At 39.8% G+C, this 18587-nt stretch overlaps 1 protein-coding gene and 1 long non-coding RNA gene across 8 annotated transcripts in view; one reads left to right on the plus strand and one right to left on the minus strand.

Moving 5' to 3' along the window:
• Positions 1-1312: 1312 nt before the first annotated feature.
• On the minus strand, positions 1313-16507 carry SSBP1 (single stranded DNA binding protein 1). 6 transcript variants are annotated; one of them, XM_049715115.1, is made up of 8 exons: positions 16262-16436; positions 15707-15773; positions 14689-14797; positions 13662-13722; positions 12860-13000; positions 12568-12655; positions 10588-10676; positions 1313-7364 (listed from the first exon to the last, which is right to left on the minus strand). In XM_049715115.1, exons 3-8 carry the CDS (start codon positions 14752-14754, stop codon positions 7321-7323), a joined length of 489 nt encoding a protein of 162 aa, XP_049571072.1. In that variant the 5' UTR covers positions 14755-14797; positions 15707-15773; positions 16262-16436; the 3' UTR covers positions 1313-7320. The 6 variants fall into 6 exon arrangements, with proteins under 6 accessions (XP_049571072.1, XP_004272174.1, XP_033288201.1 ...); XM_049715114.1 differs by lacking the exon at positions 1313-7364 and adding an exon at positions 7398-7773; XM_004272126.4 differs by lacking the exons at positions 14689-14797; positions 16262-16436 and adding an exon at positions 16443-16503.
• LOC117202289 (uncharacterized) overlaps positions 16508-18587 on the plus strand; it is a 34977-nt gene continuing 32897 nt past the window's right edge. Inside the window, exon 1 of one of the 2 annotated variants that reach the window (XR_007479372.1) lies at positions 16508-16658. This is a non-coding gene — a long non-coding RNA (uncharacterized LOC117202289). The remainder of the gene's footprint in view (positions 16659-18587) is intronic. The other variant, XR_007479373.1, reaches the window with a different exon arrangement.

Consider the following 18587-nt stretch of genomic DNA (forward strand, 5'->3'; position numbering starts at 1 on the left):
ACTGTTCTATTTGTTTATTCCTGCATCCATAGTATACTTAATTTATCACTGTAACGTTACTTTCAAAAAAGAAAACTGTCTTGCCGACTGGCAGAGCAAGCCCCCCATCTCACTCTTCCTCTTCAGGAACATGCTGCCTGGTCTTAGATCTCTGCTCAACAATACATCTTTCGAATCAACTTGTCCAGTTGCCCCAAAACACTTCTGGGAATTTTTGATCTGTAAACATCAACTTGGGGAAGGTTGACATCTTTACACTGTGATGCTTCCAATAAATAAAAATGGTGTACCAATGTGTTTAAGTCTTCTTTTAATGTATTTCAATAAGTTTTATGTCCTCCATAGGAACCACACACCTGGAGACATCTTTCATCTTCTGATGCTCTTGTATACGGCATCTTTTTAAAACTACATTTTCTCTGCTGTTGTTTGCGATTGACTTTGGTATACTGATCTTATTTCCAGCAACACTTAATTACTCATCCATAGATTCTTTTGTATCTTCTATGTAATCAGAGCCTTGTAACTTTCTTCCTTTCCTGTCTTAAAACTTTTTCTTTCCCTTCCTAACTGTGCCCTGATACAACAGATTAGTTCCTCCAAAGAGATACCAGAGAGCTCTCATTCTCTCTCTCTGCCAACGCTCACAAATAAGAGGTCATGTGAGCACACAGTGAGATGGTGGTCACCTATAAGCCAGGAACACAGGCCTCACAAGAAACCATGCTGGTACCCTGACCTTGGGGCTTCCAGCCTCCAGAATAGTGAGAAAATAAATGCCTCTTGTTTACATCTCCTAGCCTATGGTATTTTGTTATAGCAGCCCCAACTAAGACATCCAATGATGCAAATAAAAACTATGTTATACTTAGGATCTGGTTATTTTCCTGTGGGAAATCTGCTCACTCCAGATTATCTAGTCTGCTATACTGCCAGGAGAAGCATAAGGGCAGTACTTCTGTTCTTAAGTGTTCCTTTATTTAACAGGGGGCTGTTAACTCAGGGTCCTCATTAGGGACTTCAAGCAAAATTAAACAATATTTATTTGATGAGTGTGTGCTCATATTCATGCTTTTTAAGGCTAATTGCTAAGGTTTTGTGTGTCTTTGTTCCAATCCCCTCCTCAAATTTAGAATGAGACATAAGTTAAAAGCCCGAAGGACTGTGGGAGCAGAGGTGAGATTTTTCTTCTACTTACAGTGGAAGTCGCCCAAGAGAAAGGCAAGAGTAATGAGTTGATCACGTATATGGAGATAAAGGTAAGAATGTGTAAATTCGTAAGGATTAGGTTTAACTGCAAAGCACAAATCAGTGGCTTAAACAAGGTAGAGATTTATTTGTGTCTCCAAAAGAAGTCCAGAAGTAGACTGTCCAGGACTGGTATGGTGGTTCCATGGTCATCACGGATCCCAACTTCTTCTGTCTTCCATCCTGAAGATAGTATCATGCTCCAAGACCACTAGTGGAGATTCAGCCACAGAGTCCACATTTCAGACAAGAAAAAGCCAAATGAGGGTTTAGAGAAGCACACAGGATGAGCCTCCCAACAGAGTTAGTTCACTGAAGGAACTTCCCTGGAAACACCATCAAATAAGTTCTGCTTATAGCCCCTTAGCAATCCTTAACTGCAAAGGAGAATAGAAATACAATATTTTAGCTGTTCACACTGTCATCCCCAATAAAATATGGGTTCTGTAAATGTAGAAGGAGTAATAGATATTGGGTATCATATTAACTTTTTTTGGTTTTTGTTTTTTAATGACGTTTCTCATTTTCTGTATTTTACGATGCTTTGACATCTTGGGGCCTGGCAGACCCTGGGAGGGACTTTCCTCACTCCACCCCCAAATGATAGCTGATTCCTAGAAATAGTAAAGGACTTGCCCACGAGCATGCCTTTGATATGCACACCAAGCAACCCTGAGTTCATAGCCCTCATTAGCCTTTCATCAGGCTCCTGAAGTCCAGGACACTACTCCTCTGCCTGAAATCACCCCAGGGCAAGGTACCTGACAACTAGGGACCACTCCTATTACCCACTGCCTGCTGAAGTGTATTAAAACTGTCCAATTCTAAACTTGCTCAGCACTCCTATCCTGTCTCACCCATTCTTTCCCCATGAAAACAACAATAAAAGCTCTGACCCATGCTTTTCCCTTGCTCCTTCTGCCTCCTGACCTACCCTGGTACCTCTCCGTGTGGTGCTGGCATGGTGTGTTGCACGCCCTCCTCTTGAGAACTGTTAAGTAATAAACTCTTCGTTCAAAGGCAGTTGTCTCTGTGTCTGTCATCATACCATTCCTGATTAGAACAAATCCCATGTACATGGTAAAACAGGTAGGCAACTGGAAATCCTTCCCACAATATGGTTTTCCACAACAGGAAGCTGGAATCCTGGCATCATCTGAAAGTTATCTCACAAAAATCTGCTTACAATGTGTCTGGCAGAAGAAAAATAAAGTCACTCTTGCCTCAGCATCTCTTCTGAGCGCCAGACTCATTAACCTTCACCCTCCCAAATATAAGCTAGAAAGTCTACAGTTAAACTATTTTCAAAACTAAACTCAATATCTCCGCTCTTCTCAAATCTGCTGCCACATCCATGTTCCTTAGTCTCTAATAAGACGTCATCATCTACACAGCTGCCCAAGCAGAAGTTTCAAAAGTATCTTCTGGAGTCCCACGAAGTGGCCTCTGGGATGCTTTCAGGCACCCGGGTAGACCCACGCAGTCCACCAGGGGGGTCACTAGAGGCCACAGAGCTCTAAATTGCGGCCAGACAGCGTGACCAGGAGTAAGTGTAACACTCACCAGACGCCAAGACTGAGGACGGATGGGAGGGGAGTGTATGATATTGACATGTTGGAATATTTTGTATACATTCGGTTAAGTAAAAGTATTAAAATTTAGAAAAAAAAAATTATCTTCTGATTGCCTTTTCTCTTACCACCAACACCTGTTCTGTCACCACTAGATGCTGGACAGGAGCTATGCGTCCTCGGTTGTCTCCAACCCAGAGCCTAGCACAGGATCTGGCACGTAGTTGGTACGCGACGAATGAGTCGATGTGAATCCTAAACATCCCTCGTGTCACCTCTCATCCCCACTTTACTAACCTTTCCAGGCTTATTCAGTAGCTTCCTAACTACCGCCAGGCTTTGCTCCTTCTAACCCTTCAACTGTCTTCTCAGTTCTTTCTAAAGCACAATTCTGATAAGATGTCGCTGTTTTAAAACCTTCTATGGATCCCCATTGCCAAAGTCCTCTGCAAGCTTTCAACACCCTTTACAATCTAGCCTCAAATACCTTTCGTGTTTTATCTTCGAATGCTTCGTATACTTTTAAGTTTCTGGACCTTCGTTCATGCCGTTTCCTCTGCTGAAAACTAACCTAACTATTCTCTTCTGCGCCCCACTGGACACTGTTTCTACCGTGACTAGAGTGTCTCTCCCATCGTATCACACTTGCCTACACAACTCCTGCTTTTACCTCCCCCATCCAACCCGCACCACCCTACATTGCGAGTCCCTTCAGTGCAGGAGTCCTGTTATATTCACCGCTACATCCACGCTGTACGGCTGCATGGCATATAGCAGGTGCCCACATGGCCTCTGAGTGCAAAAAAGATGCCCAGGTTAATAGTAAACAGCCATAGAAGATTAACAACAAACCAAAGAAAAAACCAAAAAAAACCAAAAAAAAAAAAAACAAAAAACCTAAGTGGAATATGTGCTCAGTAATCCACGGACATTAATAACTCAACAAAAAAAAGGTGGAGTACAATAAACTGAAATTAAAATGCTCTCCTAAGTATCTCCTGAGACTTGGTGAGATGGGCATGGTGACTGAGAGATACACCTTGTTTAAAATAACTGCAACAGCAGTAACAATAGCCAGCATGTATTGAGCACTTGATTCAGTTACTATGTGCTAAGTAAGTTACATGTATTACTTACTGTGTTCTTCACAGTAGGCCTATAAAAGTACAACTACTATTATCCCTGTTTTATTCACAGGAAAACAAAACAACAAAAATCAAAGGCATGGAAAGTTAAGAAACACACCAGAGTTCACCCAGCTGCTCTTGAGTAAAGCAAAAATTCAAATGCAGGCTTTCTGACTGCACAGCCTTAAGTGAACTATTATGACAGACCACCATTTTCCCAAATGACTGGTACAGCAGAAAAACTAAAAAATGTCAAGATGTACACTTATTTGGACAAATAGGACCGTAAGGTCCGCTAATGGATGAAGGGTAAAGAGAGAAAAAGAAAAATTTCAGTATTGTGGATGCATGACTCTGACAGCCGAAAAAGCTACACATCATCCTATCACAGACTGTGGGACTAGCACAGGGGCCAAGTATAGTAGTTTTGAGAGGGGACTTCAATGCTGTTGGTGCCTACCAAAAGTCTCACTCTCTAAAAAGTTCAACTGAACAACACACATTTACAAAGCCCTAAAATGTCACTGTGCTCGGCCGAGCTGGACAAGGGCAAAAGGGTAGTCTGAGTAAAAGACAACACTGCCTTCAAGAATTACACGGTATCTTTCGGGAACAATGAGAAACTACCACTAATTTCCCCTAAATGAGCTGCAAAGGTTAGACTGAAACGCAGTTGGCAATGACAAGTAATCCCCAAAACAGCCACAGAACCATGTCTTCGGTGTTTTCAGATGTCTTTGGACTGATCAATCTGTCCGATTTTCAAGAAATGGATGACTCTCTGAGAACTGCACCTCGCAGCAAATAGTGGATCTTATCTGGGCTGGTCTTTAAAGTCAGCCATTCTGGGTTGTGTACGTTTATTAAGAGAATACAAGAAAAAAAAAAAGAAATGAAGTGTTTAAGCATGAGATGTTACGATACAGATAATGCGGGAAAAAAATACATGAAAGAATATCTTGTTCACCTCTAGCACATGAAGTGGTACTAGCTTAACATGAATGAGGAGAGCAAGCCTGGCTTGGAAATAATGGAAAGATTTTTTTTCCCCCAAAATGTAAAGAGCTTTATTTACTTCTTCTTCTTATAAAGGTAATACATACTCAATGCTAAAAAAAAAAAAAAAAAAAAAAAATTACAAAATTGTAAAAAATAAGGAAAATCATACATAATCTTCTCAGAGATCATCAGAGCATTTTGATTTTTCTCCTTCCAGACTCTTCTAAGTATATATTTATATCAATTACTTTTTTTCAAATATGGGAGTAACACCACACATGCTGTTTGATACTTTTGCTCCCACACTTCCATGTATCATACTCATCTTTCTACCTAACCCAGAATCCCAAAATCAAAGTCACAGGGCAGTTTTCTGCAGGTACATTCCCTGACACCGTAAGAACATGAAAAAAGGAAATGCAGGACACAAAACTTGGACTAGAAGACCCCTACGGTCTGTTACTGCTATCAGATTCCACAGGTCTACTCTGAGACTAGGCTCGGAACAGTAGAAAGTTTCTCAGGAGACGGGGCTGCCTGCGGGGGGAGGGCAGAGTTTATGCTCCCACAGCCTGCCTGGTTGTGGACCCCGGGTCTGCAGTATCACACGCACGCTGAGGCCTCTGCTCTGAACACCTGACTCTGAAAGCCCTGCTGCCCAGCCTCAGAGCCTCTCAAGCAACCTCCAGTGGGAGTCTGCAGAAGAGCCCCTCGGCTCGCGGGGATCCTGGAGAACACACTCTTCTTCTGCCCCTGCACCCTGGACTCAGAATCGCTTGGAGTTGGTAATTAAGCAGTTTTGTTCACCATGTCACTTTCCCAAAGCACAGATTCATCACTCAGTTTAAACAGGAATACTAATCCACATTAACTTCTCACAACTTTGAAGGAGCATAAAAGTACCTTTGCTGAGGAAAAAAATTAAAAGTTGCCCAAAAGACAAATTTTATCTACTTTACAATTTTGCTTAAGGAATGTGGCGTAAAGGAGTGAGGACTACGTCACCAGTTTTAATGTGGGAACTCAAGAGAGCAGACTTAATGTGCTGACTAATGGTCCCAGGTACAGGAAAAAAAGAAAAAGATGGTTGAAAAAAAAAATTAAAATTTAAAAATAAATAAAGATAGCTGATATGAGGAAACAGTAATTAATTTTCTACTGTTCCTGGGCGAAAGAAAGGATAAAGCTAAGGAACTCCATTTTTCCTTAAACAAGCTGTGAGTACAAAATGCTGCTGATGTGTGCAGAAAATACCTTAAAACAAAAAGTCAAGGGTCCATAAAATAGCATGTGAATTCTGAACCTGTTAAAGTCCAGCAGGGTCTAAGCTACAGTTAGCACCACACTCTCTCAGGCAGAGGGGAGAGGACATGTAGAAGTAAAAGATGCATTAAAAAACTGAGTTTGTTTTATGTAATCTTTACTAGTAAATTACTAGTACTCTGTCAGAATCTTATAATAAAGGTAACTGTGCATACACAATTGTACACAGTATGTACAACAAGAGACCATGTAGAAAAATAAGAGGAAAATGTTATACCTGGGGCGCTAACCTAGAGAGGCAGGGACTCCCCTGAGAGTCTGTATGAGACTAAAAGGACAGAGAATGGGGTTTAGAAAGATAGAAAATAGTGAAACCAGAGCCTATGTCATCACCTGGAGATGGACTACTTCATCCCTAGTTATACTTTAGGTCTTTACTGCTAGTAAACTCTGTTTCACAAATGCTACTAGTGAAATTGTCCAAAAACAGAAGACGTGAATAATGTAGGTTCATCTTGAAGCTATTTAGATTAGATATTAACCACTGTTCAGCAAGCCCCTACAATTTAGGCTAAAGCTTAATATCCCGGTGGGATCATTCATGTGTCAACATTTATTGCCTATTCTGTGCCAAGCAATGGTTAAGACGCAGGTACATAAAGAAGATACAGTTCTTGCCTTCTAGTCTATAAACCAAACAGATAAGGAAATCAGTATTTACAACCATGGGATACATGTATGACGTACAGCAATGCTCAATAAACACTGAGTAGCTAAATCAATACTATAATAGAAGTGTGCACAAAAAGGGGGGGGGCTTCCGAAAGGACAGTTATCCCTCTGCCATAACACGGATGACCCTAACAGTTCACTATCTTGTATACTTATACACAGAAACTGTCTCTTAAAGAATAAAAAACTAGTTAATACCATAACATACAGGAGCTACCAAGGTTCATGACACGAAAAGGGGAAGGAGAACAGCAGTCAGGAAAAATATTATCACTCATTTTACATAGAGTATTTTAATTCTTGTCTTCAGAAACTATAAAGACTATCAAGATTTGGAAACGAGACTGTACCAAACAATGGCCAAAGAAGAATCGTCCATTCTATGCCTTCTCTTTCATCTGGTCACTCAGAAATATGATGTTATCTGTAAAGAAGCCAAAGCATAAATGTTATTTTCAGACTGCTTCCTCCATCTCATTTAATCATTCCCCTCTACCACATACATATTTTAGTGCTATTCACTGAAAAGACTTTAGACAAATTCTCAAAATATTATGTTCTTGCTATATTGCTTGCTATGTCCTTGAGAGGTATATACAATAGGCATAATGGAGCTAAAAGCTGGGCTTCAACCGTTTATCAACAGCTCAGACCTTGTGAGAAAAGGTGGGATACTTCTCATCTTCCCTGAAGATAGCTAAGATCTTCTCAGTGATAACTTTCTACAGAAGAGCTAGTCACAAATTCTGATGCTTGCAGTGCTCAGACAGATGCCATTACACCGGCGAGCACATCCTCACAGAGAAAAGGATCCCGGCAACACAGTCCACAGGCTGGAGGGATGGAGGAAGGACAGGGTTCAACAAACGGCCCCAGTGCACAGACAGACTTATTTATGTTTTTTAAGTCTGAACACTTATACAGAACACATTTTATTTTTAAATTTTAAAACAGAATGAGTTTTATATATTCACTCTTGAGAAAATTTTTACTATCAGTATTTCACAGAGAACATTTTTATCCAAAAACATCAGACATTGCTCTTAAAATATTGTGCAGAAAGAGTTAGTTTAGGACAAGCAAAGGAAAAGTAGTATCTCCCGTATAACACCGAAAGATCTACATTCTTAAAACTTCAGAATTATTCAAAAACGGTTGTTATATAGTAATTGAATATTTGTTGACGACTGTAGTCTTCTAAAACTAGAATGTTTTGGAACAGAATGGTTAGTATAAGAGATTATCAGAATTGACATCACTGTGTAAAAAAGACAAGCGTGCCACCTGCTGGTGGTTATTTTTAAGCTACATTGATCCAAAGGAGAAAAAAATATGGCCTATAAAACAGATAAGCCAAATTAAAACTCTATTCTCTTCCATTCTAATGTCACTAAAGACCTGTTCAATTTTACTATTAGCCATAAACCTATGTTAACTGCTTAAGCATTCATGCTAGTGAATACTGGTGACAAGAAAAAAAAAAAAGGCTGATAATTTGAAATGCTTCTGTTTGGCCTGGTTTGTAACAATTCAAAATCTGCCCTCACAATAGGTTTACAGTTTACAGTGGAATATGAAAGTGTTGAATGCTTCATAAATACATGATCAATAGATTTTAAACTGTCAATTATTTTATGAGAAAGCTTGATCTTCCACTGCTGAAATCACAGGGGTAGTTCTATACCATATACAGGTCTAGAAAAAAATTTTTGAATAGGTAGATACATCTGGAGGCTTGACCCAAGGAGGAACAGGGCAGGCAGGAAGTAATTTACTGTCACAACACTCAAGAATTATGAAAGCAAACCAGTCAGAAAAAACCTCATCTAAGTTATCAAGGTCAGTATACTTTCAAAGAAACCAGTAAGAAAATATACGATTATTATTTACAACAAATTATAATTTATCCATATGGCACAGTAGTTAAGACAAACTCTGGAGCAAGTGAAAAGAGAAAGATAAGAGAAAAATCTGTCAATTAGGAGACTTAAGTTGTCAGACTTTTCGCCTCCAGAATTGTGCGAAAATTCATTTCTGTTGTTTATAAAAAGAAAATAAGAGACACTTAAGATACATATAAACCATGTAATATGATGTATGGGCTGGTATTTATGAAGCAGTCAAAGAAATTTCAATACTATGACATCTGGTAAAAAAAATTTAACAATAATTTCTTAATATTAGGTGTGATAATAGCACTATAGTTATGTTTTAAAAAGGAATCTATCTTTCAGAGATACCTACTGAAATATTTATGGATGATATAATGTCTGAGATTCCCTCAAAATAATCCAGGTGGGGGAAAAGGGGGCTGGGTCATAGATGAAATAATATTGGCCATCTGTTGATAACTGTTAAAGCTGCATGATGGGAGTTTTCGTTTCTTACTATTCTCTCCTTTTGTGTATGTTTGACATTTTCCATAATAAAAAAATTAATTTTTAAATGATATCTAATTTGGGCATACCTCAGAAGTTCATAAATATTGAGATAATACTATAATAAAAGTTCTTTTATTCCCATCTACTTATTTATCAAAACAAGGTTTCTCAGTTTTTATACTGATAAAAAACAAGAAAACAGAATGAATACTTTTTTAGCAATTTATCCAAAAGGCAAAAAATGCATCATCTATCTCATTAAGATACATTTTCAATAAAATTTTAGTTTGTATACATATATACTAAAGTTGTTTTGGTCAATTATGTTCTAAAAACAACTGTAATGATAACCCAATTCAAGGAGAAACCTAACATTTAGAGCTCTACTGTTGCAGAATTTTTTTTAATATTTTTAAATTTCTATTTATGCATGTACTTTTGTTACAGTTAATTGAATGAATGACAAGAGTCTTGACTATACAATATATTAAGGTACACTTCTGAGGAGAAAATGAAATTGAAAAACAAGTTCAGAGAAAAGGGAATAATGTAAAATTTCCAAATGTTGAGGAGTTTGTATCTTTTTTAATGATGATGGATACCAAATAGCTATAATATTTAGATCCATTAATACCTTTAAGAGTAACATAATTTTATATTAAAAAAATTTAATGTCAACTTAAACATGTCCAAAGGGGTATATTATTTTCAAAATTCTTGTAGAATTTTCAGAAAAGTTTAAAACTCTGTTCTAGAGCATATCTTCTTAACCTCCTGAAGCTTCCATGTGTCCATCTTTTCTATGTTGTTTTGTATTTTGTTTAATGAGAACAAAAGGAATTTAAAACAAAATCATCATGTTAAGTACCAAACAGGTTCTGAACAAATCTGCACAAATGTCTAACGCCACTCACTTTAGTATAACTCTGTCTCGACACATGCTTTTCCCTGTTTAGGCCATGTCCTTCAAAAACACTAAAGGTTTTCTAAGTCCAAATAGTAAGTACTGGCATAGACAGTTCAACTGATAAGTTACTTGTGAACTAAAACTGTGAGTACAGAGATAATTTTCTAAAGGAAGAGATAAATGTAGAAACCTGGAGCAAGCCCACAAACCTCACTTGGAATTCTCCTGGTGAAGGCCTTACAATCTCATTGGCATCAGTACTAACAGCCTCAGGTAAAGTTACAACATAGCCAAGCTTTCAAAAACGGAAAGGAGAAAAAAAAACCAAAACAGAATAGCTATTATCACAAGAGCCTTACCAGCTATAATTGTTGTTGCTTGTCGTCTCACATTATTTTTATCCATATATTCACCATAGTCTACTTTCCCTTCCACATAAATTCGAGACCTGATATGAATAAAATTTACAGTTTTTAGTCTGGAGATTCTAATGTACTTTACAGGAGAGAGTCAGGTTAGAGAGGGTAAGTATACATTAAGGATGAAACAGATAATCATACAGAACCTCATTTTTGCTCCCACTTCTCATAATTCAGAATTAAGAGTACTGAAACAGAGAGTTCCCTTGTGGCCTAGTGGATTCCTAAGGAATGCTAGCTCTAGGATTCCAGGCTTTCACTGCCAGGGCCCAGGTTCAATCCCTGGTCAGGGAACTGAGATCCCACAAGCCACGTGGTACAGCCAAAAAGAAAAAGTAGTGAAACAGAATGTGCACAGACTTGCCACACCTAGGAAAAAAGACAATGTTTTCATCCTTGAGCTAACTGTGGTCCTTATGAAAGTTAAAACAAAACAAAACAAAAAAAACTGTTCAAAATTTTAAGTCAAAATTAAAAAAAAAAAAAGCAACCTTAAGACCATGAAGAGCAACCTAGTGGCATCCTTTAAATCTCTATGGTTAATTTCCAATGTGTTATTTTCTGTCACCGCTGATTTTGGATTCTCTAACAGATTTGTTGATTTTTTCATTTATTTTTTAGTTAGTTCCTTTCTATATTAAGGTTCATAAACTTACTCTCAAAAGACTTAGATTACTAAAATGCAAAATTTTCAGCTTTAGTATTTCACTCAGAGTTAATTACTAAGACTATGCTGCACTCTCTAGAAGGCTGAACTAGAAGACAACTGTAACTCTGATTTCAAAGAGTAGAAAATGGCCATAATGACACCAATTTTCAGAGTCTAACACCACCAAAAATGTACAATACAGAACATAGACAAGACTGGTAAAATGACTGGGTGCCAAAGGGAACAGTCACACAGATTCATCAATCAGTAGGTGAAATTGCATATAGACATTTTCCTTGAAATTTCCTGTGTTTATATGTGTATATATGCACATATCATACAGACATGACAACGGAGGTATATATGAAGAAAAGGTATGCACTTATTTTAAAAAAATAGAAATTTTAGTTACTGCTGAAATTATTTTACATGAAATGTTTTATTTCTATAAAACAAGTACATTTCTAAACATACTATGACTACAACTGCTGTTAAACACATCCTCTTGTCCTTCTGTGGGTTTGGAAAAGATACTTTTTATACATAATCAATCCAAGCATTCCGAAAGGGAACTACGAAGTTTACATAAAATTATCAAATATGAAATAACTGCTGTGAGTATTACCATAATACCTCACTGGGTCAGGCTTCCGACATTCCAGACCCTCTGTTAGGCCATCGTGTGATGCCAAGAGGCAAGACATCTGCCTTCAGGATCGCTGGCCATGGAGACACTTGCTCAATGGTACTCGGTACCCTTTGCCTTCTCTCTTACCTCATCAGCTCCATTTAAGTACACATCCTCTTTGCCCTAAAGTATAAGTTCTTAAAAGGCTAAACCATGTTAAAACCTTTAAATTAGTCACACATGGCAATGCGCTATGTTTATAGTATTAAGCATTGCATGAATACCTCTTGGGTTAACACAGAGTAATTAGTGGTACTACATAAATAAAGGAGCTACGCAGTCCATAAGAACACGTTACCAGTGTCTTAAACCAGTGGTCCCCAACCTTTCTGGCACCAGGGACCGGTTTCGTGGAGACAATTTTTCCCTGGACGGGGGTGGAGGGGGGGTGGGGGGGTGGCTCAGGCGGTAACGCGGGCCATGGGCAGCGGCAGGTGAAGCTTCACTGCTCGCCCACCGCTTACCTCCCACTGTGCGGCCCAGGGCCTAACAGGCCGTGGACCAGGACCGGTCCGTGGCCCGGAGGTTGGGGACCCCTGTTTTAAACCATTCAATCTGTAAGATCCTTCCTTCCTCAACTTACCCCTTTTTCACATACTGATATGCCACATCTCTCAGGCCTGGTCGGAATACTGAAATTCTGTGCCACGTTGTCTTTTGACTGACATCGCCTAAATCACAATAGGGAATGTGGTTACAAATGCAAAAGACAAGTGCCAAAGGACAACATGTCCCAGCAAAACCAATCCACGATTTCTAAAAGAGCAGAACAGAATTAGAGAAGGTCTTTTCTAAAAGTATCTAATTAGGTAATTCACAATAAATAATACCTATTTACTGCTGATAAAATTAAGAGCCCGGGCTTTTGTACTCACCTATTTGGTGTGTTTCATTTTCCCCTGATCGCCACATCTCATTTGTTGCTAGAGAAAATATTGTGACTGGGTTTTTTCCTTCTACCTGTCTCATGACAGGGTCCTGACCTACTCGACCAAGTAACTGCACACGATTCAGAGCTGAAAGGCAATGTGTAGATAAAACGAGACTGAGAGAAATGTCTAGGGAGGAACAGCTACAAACACTACTCCAACTTCAGTCTTGGCATTAAGCAAAACCCAAGTTCTAGAAGGTTTGAAAGTAAGTTGAAGGGGAAAATAGACAGAGGTTGGGAGGGAAAAAGGATTGGCAAGAAAGGAGAAAATATTCAGAGGAAGTAGCCCCACAAAACAAACGTTAAGCTCTTTATCTAAATTCTTCTTTTAAATACCTAAAGAAACTTCTTTAAACTGTCTGTAGAGTTAAAAGAACAAATCTGAATATCTTTATAAACACAAGGGACTATTTCTGTGAAACAACAGCTTTCACAAACATTCACTTCTTCAGCCAAATACCACATACCCTTGGAAGACTTAGATAACCAAATAGGACTCAAGGAAATTCTTTGGCAGGAAAGTGACAAGAGTGAGTAAAAACTGACTGGTAAAGGAAGAAGGGCCCAATTTACAGGAGCCCTGCAGCCTGATGGGGCAAGGCCAAGATCTGAGAGGCAAATGTGAGTCAAGAGCGTGATGATTAATAGATTATAACCCAACAAATACACCTCTTGTGCAACACTGAGAATATTAGCATACTGCTATAAATAACACGCTTTAAACTTGGAAATCAGCTGCTACTTACATCTTTCGAGAACCAAACTGCCAGCTATTTCAGACTCATGTCTCACAAACTGATGAAGGACCTAAAGTGGAACAAATAAGTAAAACAGCTTTAATCCGGGGGGAAAGGCAAATACCAACAGAAGACCCAGTCACACGTGGTCACCATCTAGTCAGCAGCTCCTATGGCACACATCCACCCAAGACAAGAGGTGTGCCCATCACACAGAGCCAGGAGGACTATGCAAACACTTAAGCCTACTGCAGAAGCCCACAGGCACACAGGAGGTACTACACAGTATACCCAAGAGAGTTCATTTACAGTCCTCTCCCGCTTCTTTGGTGGCAATCTTCCTGATTACGGTGCCTCTGTGTTTGTACACAAAAGGTAAATAAATACATGTTGGAAAAAGTCATGCTTTTGACAGACCAAAAAAAAAGTCTAAGATAAACAAACATGACTCTTTGATAAAATGCAAAGATATGCCTGCCCAAATCGGTCCGTCAGACAAAGGGAATCACTGCCATGTAACAGCAGCACTCGATAACAACAGCTATCATTGCTGAGTACCCGCTAACTGCTTTACCTCTCATCAATTATTCCTCAGACTAAATCTATAAACTATGTAAAATTACCACCACTTTATAGAAGAGAAAAATGAAGTTCAAAGAGACAGAGTAACTTGCCTAAAATCCTACAGGAAGTAAGTGGCAAGTCACGCCGAGATCCCAGGGCCGTCTGACCCCAAGGCTGCTGCTTTTCCCACTGCCCTCTGCTGCCTCTTTAAGGACATTCTGTGTAAGGGCTACTGCAAAGATATGAGGACACATCACTGGGAACATCACTGGGTTCAGAGACCTAACCATTACATCAGAGAAACATGTGTCAAGTGGTGGCACTGTTAATAAGCGACCAATTAAAACAATACCCACTCCAGGGGTGGTACTTCTGGCTATGGAATCCTGGCGCTATGTTTGGGAGCAGAGAGTGGGTACGAAAATAAAAATGTGAGTTACAACATATTAAAGATCAGACTGCTAACTGCTACCTGTGTCATGATTCCAGAAAGGTGCTCATCTGAGTGCTCACATGAGCCAGAGCTCCTAAGTTTCATGGGACAACAGTCTGCCTCATTGGGGGCACACAAAACTCAAGACCTACCGGAGGAGCAGAAATGGGGAAAGAATTAATTTAACTGGGATACTTTTTTAAATTAAACATTTAACTCTTTTATACACAGCTTTAAAGATACCGTAACACTGTAGAATCGTGTATTAAGACAGGAATAGCTTTTCCATGCTTCACATTTCAACCCATGAAAAAGTATACGTTTCAAAAGTACGTATAAGTTAGTACGGATCCAAGAATATAGGGCCAACTCTACAGCAGAGCGGGGGAAATAGGAACAGGTTTCACAGAGGAATTGCTTCTTCCTTATCTTCACAAGCTGAGTGCGAGAGGTGTTCTAAAGGAGAATCTATAGCACTTGGTGCCCAGATGAGCTTAAGCAAGCAAAAGGGGGTCTAGGCTGGCTCAAGGCTGGCGAGGCTGACTGAGGAGATCAGGGGAGGAGTCTGACTGGGTGACATGAGAAGCAATCCTGGACCTGGTAAACGTGTGGTGATGCTGAGACCTCACCTGCTCTCCTCAGCACAAGGAGGCAGGGCGGGGTGGGAGGCAGCTGACAACACATGAGGCACGTGGTCAGAAAAGAAACCACCTGTCTTATTAGAGATAATAATAAAAAAAAAAGCTGGAACAACGGTTCTCATAGTCTGCAGATCAACAACGACCTTCAACGCTCTCTAAATGATCTACGTGCAAGTAGCACATGTTTTTAAAAGTAATTATTCCCATTATATATGTGAACACACTAGAGAAGTTTCGTTTTGCTTTAGTGAACATTATTTACCCAAGTAAAATCTGTCCCCAGCCCTCATGTCAAATAAGTACACCAAGGTGTGTGGGCTCAAAGGACTTTTGCCTCTGCAGGCAAAAGCCTAAAGAAATTTGATCACTATGGCTTATAGTAACACATCCCAACACTAATACGAAGAAGTGATTACCTGCACTACAGGTCTTCGAAACATGGCTTCTATTTCCTTTTCTTACAATCTAACCTTTAATCTTTTCCTGAAGAAAAAAGAGATCAATTAAGTCCTACAGCAAGAATATGAATTCACTGAGTCTAAGTGCCTAACTGCAGCCACGACTTTTACGCAACCCACCTTTAGACCGTATCGCATCAACAGCCCTGCACAGGGGACGGGAAGGACTCCCTTCTGCTCCCAGAAAGCCCCTCTCGCACTTTCATGCCTCTCTGATCCCCCTTAACTTCCTCCTCCTCCAACCCACACCAAAAAATCCTGATTCTATCCCCATTTCCGTTCCACTGTCTTCTCAAATGTTATTAAAATGCAAGTTCCCTTCGGGCAGGGACTTCTGTCGGACTTATTCACTGTTACACCCAATACCCCTAAAAGTTCCGAAGACATAGTAAGGGCTCAATAAATATTAAAATGTTAGCACGGGGCTTCAATCTGAAACGTGTGGCCGTAAAAACTACCGCCTCCAGCCCCGTCACCAAAGACCAAGGAGATCCCTGGGCTTCGCCGCCTCACCGCCGAGATGTGCGGGCGCCCCTTCTCCAAGATGACGCTCCCAACCAACAACGTAAAGGAATTGAGAGGGGCGACGAAACCACGGAGTCCTCTGCGCGAGGGAGAAGACAAGGTCCACACACCGACACAGTACCGCCTCCAGGACCTATGCAAAGCCTTCCGCCCCTTCTCCCTCCCTCACCTGAAGCTCAGGCTCCGACAGCTTGCAGGCAGGAACTCATTTCCGGTTGCTGCTGGGACGCAAGACTCGCGAGAAGAAGGAGGAACGGAAATCCCTCTGCTGCGTCGTAGAAATGAGGCCGGCCGGCGCCGCGGGAAGCGCGCCGCCTTAACGCGGTAGTTCCGAGAGCTTCCTTCTGGGCGGAAGCGAATGAGTCAACGTCGCCAAGTGGTTCAGGTAACCTATTTGCAAGTTTGTAGCGAAATGAAATTACTATGTGAAGAGGTTCCCGGCCCGGGACTCGTCAGGGTGGACCAAACAAAGGCTAGCTGCGCCTCTGGAAAAAACTAGAAAGGTTCAGGCCTCCAAAAGCAAGAAGAAAAAAACAAAACAACAACAACAAGAACAAACAAAAAACGGAAAAAGTAGAGAAAGAGCCGAAAGCGCAAAATTTAAGGGTCATCAAAAAAATGGGAATCAAAATAAATAGTAATGCAATGTTTTCAAAAGTTAGAATTAAGGCAAAAAATTCGTGAATAAAATATGAAAAATTTTATTAAATACAGTATCTGAGCCAGATAGGATCCTAAGGCACCAGGAAAAACGTGTGCCCCTATATACAAGTTTTTATGTATTTAAAAAAAACTTTCCAAGAACATTAAAGTACTTGAAGAAATATTGAACATCTGAAAATTAGGTGTATTAAAACTAACAACGTTGCTTTAAGTTTAAATATTTTGCTTTTACCAAAAACATAATTTTACCTTCCTGGCTTTAATAGAAGTAAACTGACTGATAGTATTTTCAAAATCTACTTCTTTGCTTACTTTATTTCCAATTGCAAGAGTTGCCGTGCCTGATCATTTTTCCTGAGGAAGTGGCATTAACTTCAGCTTACTGAACTTGCCTTTATTTAGAATTCTGATATTTTGTTAATTGTGGATTTTCATTAATTTTAATATCTTAAAATTATTGCATTAAAGTAGCATTAATCTTGAATGCTGGGTTTGTTGGCCCCCCCTTAAATTTTGTCTTGTTCCCCCTAATCCTGGCCTTGGTAAGGAAAAGGGGATTAGAGGCCCATAGACTGCAGAATACAGGCCAGAGGGAGCCTCCCCAGGCCTGTCCATCACCTGGTCCTGGCACTGTCCAGCTTCTAGAAAAGGTACCCTCCACATCATTCTAATAAGCAAATCTCCTCCTCAGGACCCTACTTAAAACCTTTCAATGGCCCATTCTTGCCCTAAAAGGAAAAAACACGAACTACTTCATGTGGTTTCCAACACATACCCTAACTCACTCTTAAGAGTACGACTTACTACTTGGTATATTTATTGATGCTTACCTCTGTTTTACTTCCACCTTCAAGATGTTTAGTCCTGGAAACATACGATTTTATGCTGCCTTCAGGTCTTGCACAGGCATTAATCATCCCACACTCCACTGTGTTACTACTGTAACATACCCTCTGATGATTTCCTATTTAAAAGTCCTATTTCCACTTGAGCTGTTGAGTCAAGTGAAAAACCAAATTCACCCTTTCCTTCAAAGCCAGTTTCCCCCTTCTAAGCTCCTTGTTTGTTTTAATGGTACCAAGATTCTCCCAGACTTGAAGTTTGGAATCATCTCTGACACATCTCACTGATCACCTACATCTGTTCATCCATATCCAATCACTTGGTCCTAAAAGTTCTATCTTCATTAGGCCACGGATCTCTCCCTCTTTCTTTCTGTTCACAAACACTTTGCGGTAAGCAGAAAGCACCACGCAAATTGAAAATAGACACACCTTTGGCAAACTTTTATAACCTTATGAATAACATCTCAGTGGAGAATCTGGGCTGATCTGAATTCTCTCTCAGACAGGAGTCACCAATACACGTTCTCCTTAGACTGTTGGCTGGAGAAAGTTGCAAGTGCTGTTTTCTTTGACAAAGAAAAACATAGTAAGATGTATAATGTCATGGAAGAACAGAGTTAAAACATTTTCTTCTGTCATCAAATAGATCCTCCTTCACAATATGACAAATATTTCAGCATTGCTTTACTCTTCAGCATCAGAAATGTCCTTTCCACATACTTTCAAAATTCTCTACTCAAACCGTCTTTCCTTTGTTCTCCCATTTCACTTTCTTTACACACTCAGTCTATCTTGTATTAGAATTT

This window comes from Orcinus orca, chromosome 9 (genome assembly GCF_937001465.1).
Source record: "Orcinus orca chromosome 9, mOrcOrc1.1, whole genome shotgun sequence".
NCBI classification, from domain to species: Eukaryota; Metazoa; Chordata; class Mammalia; order Artiodactyla; family Delphinidae; genus Orcinus; species Orcinus orca.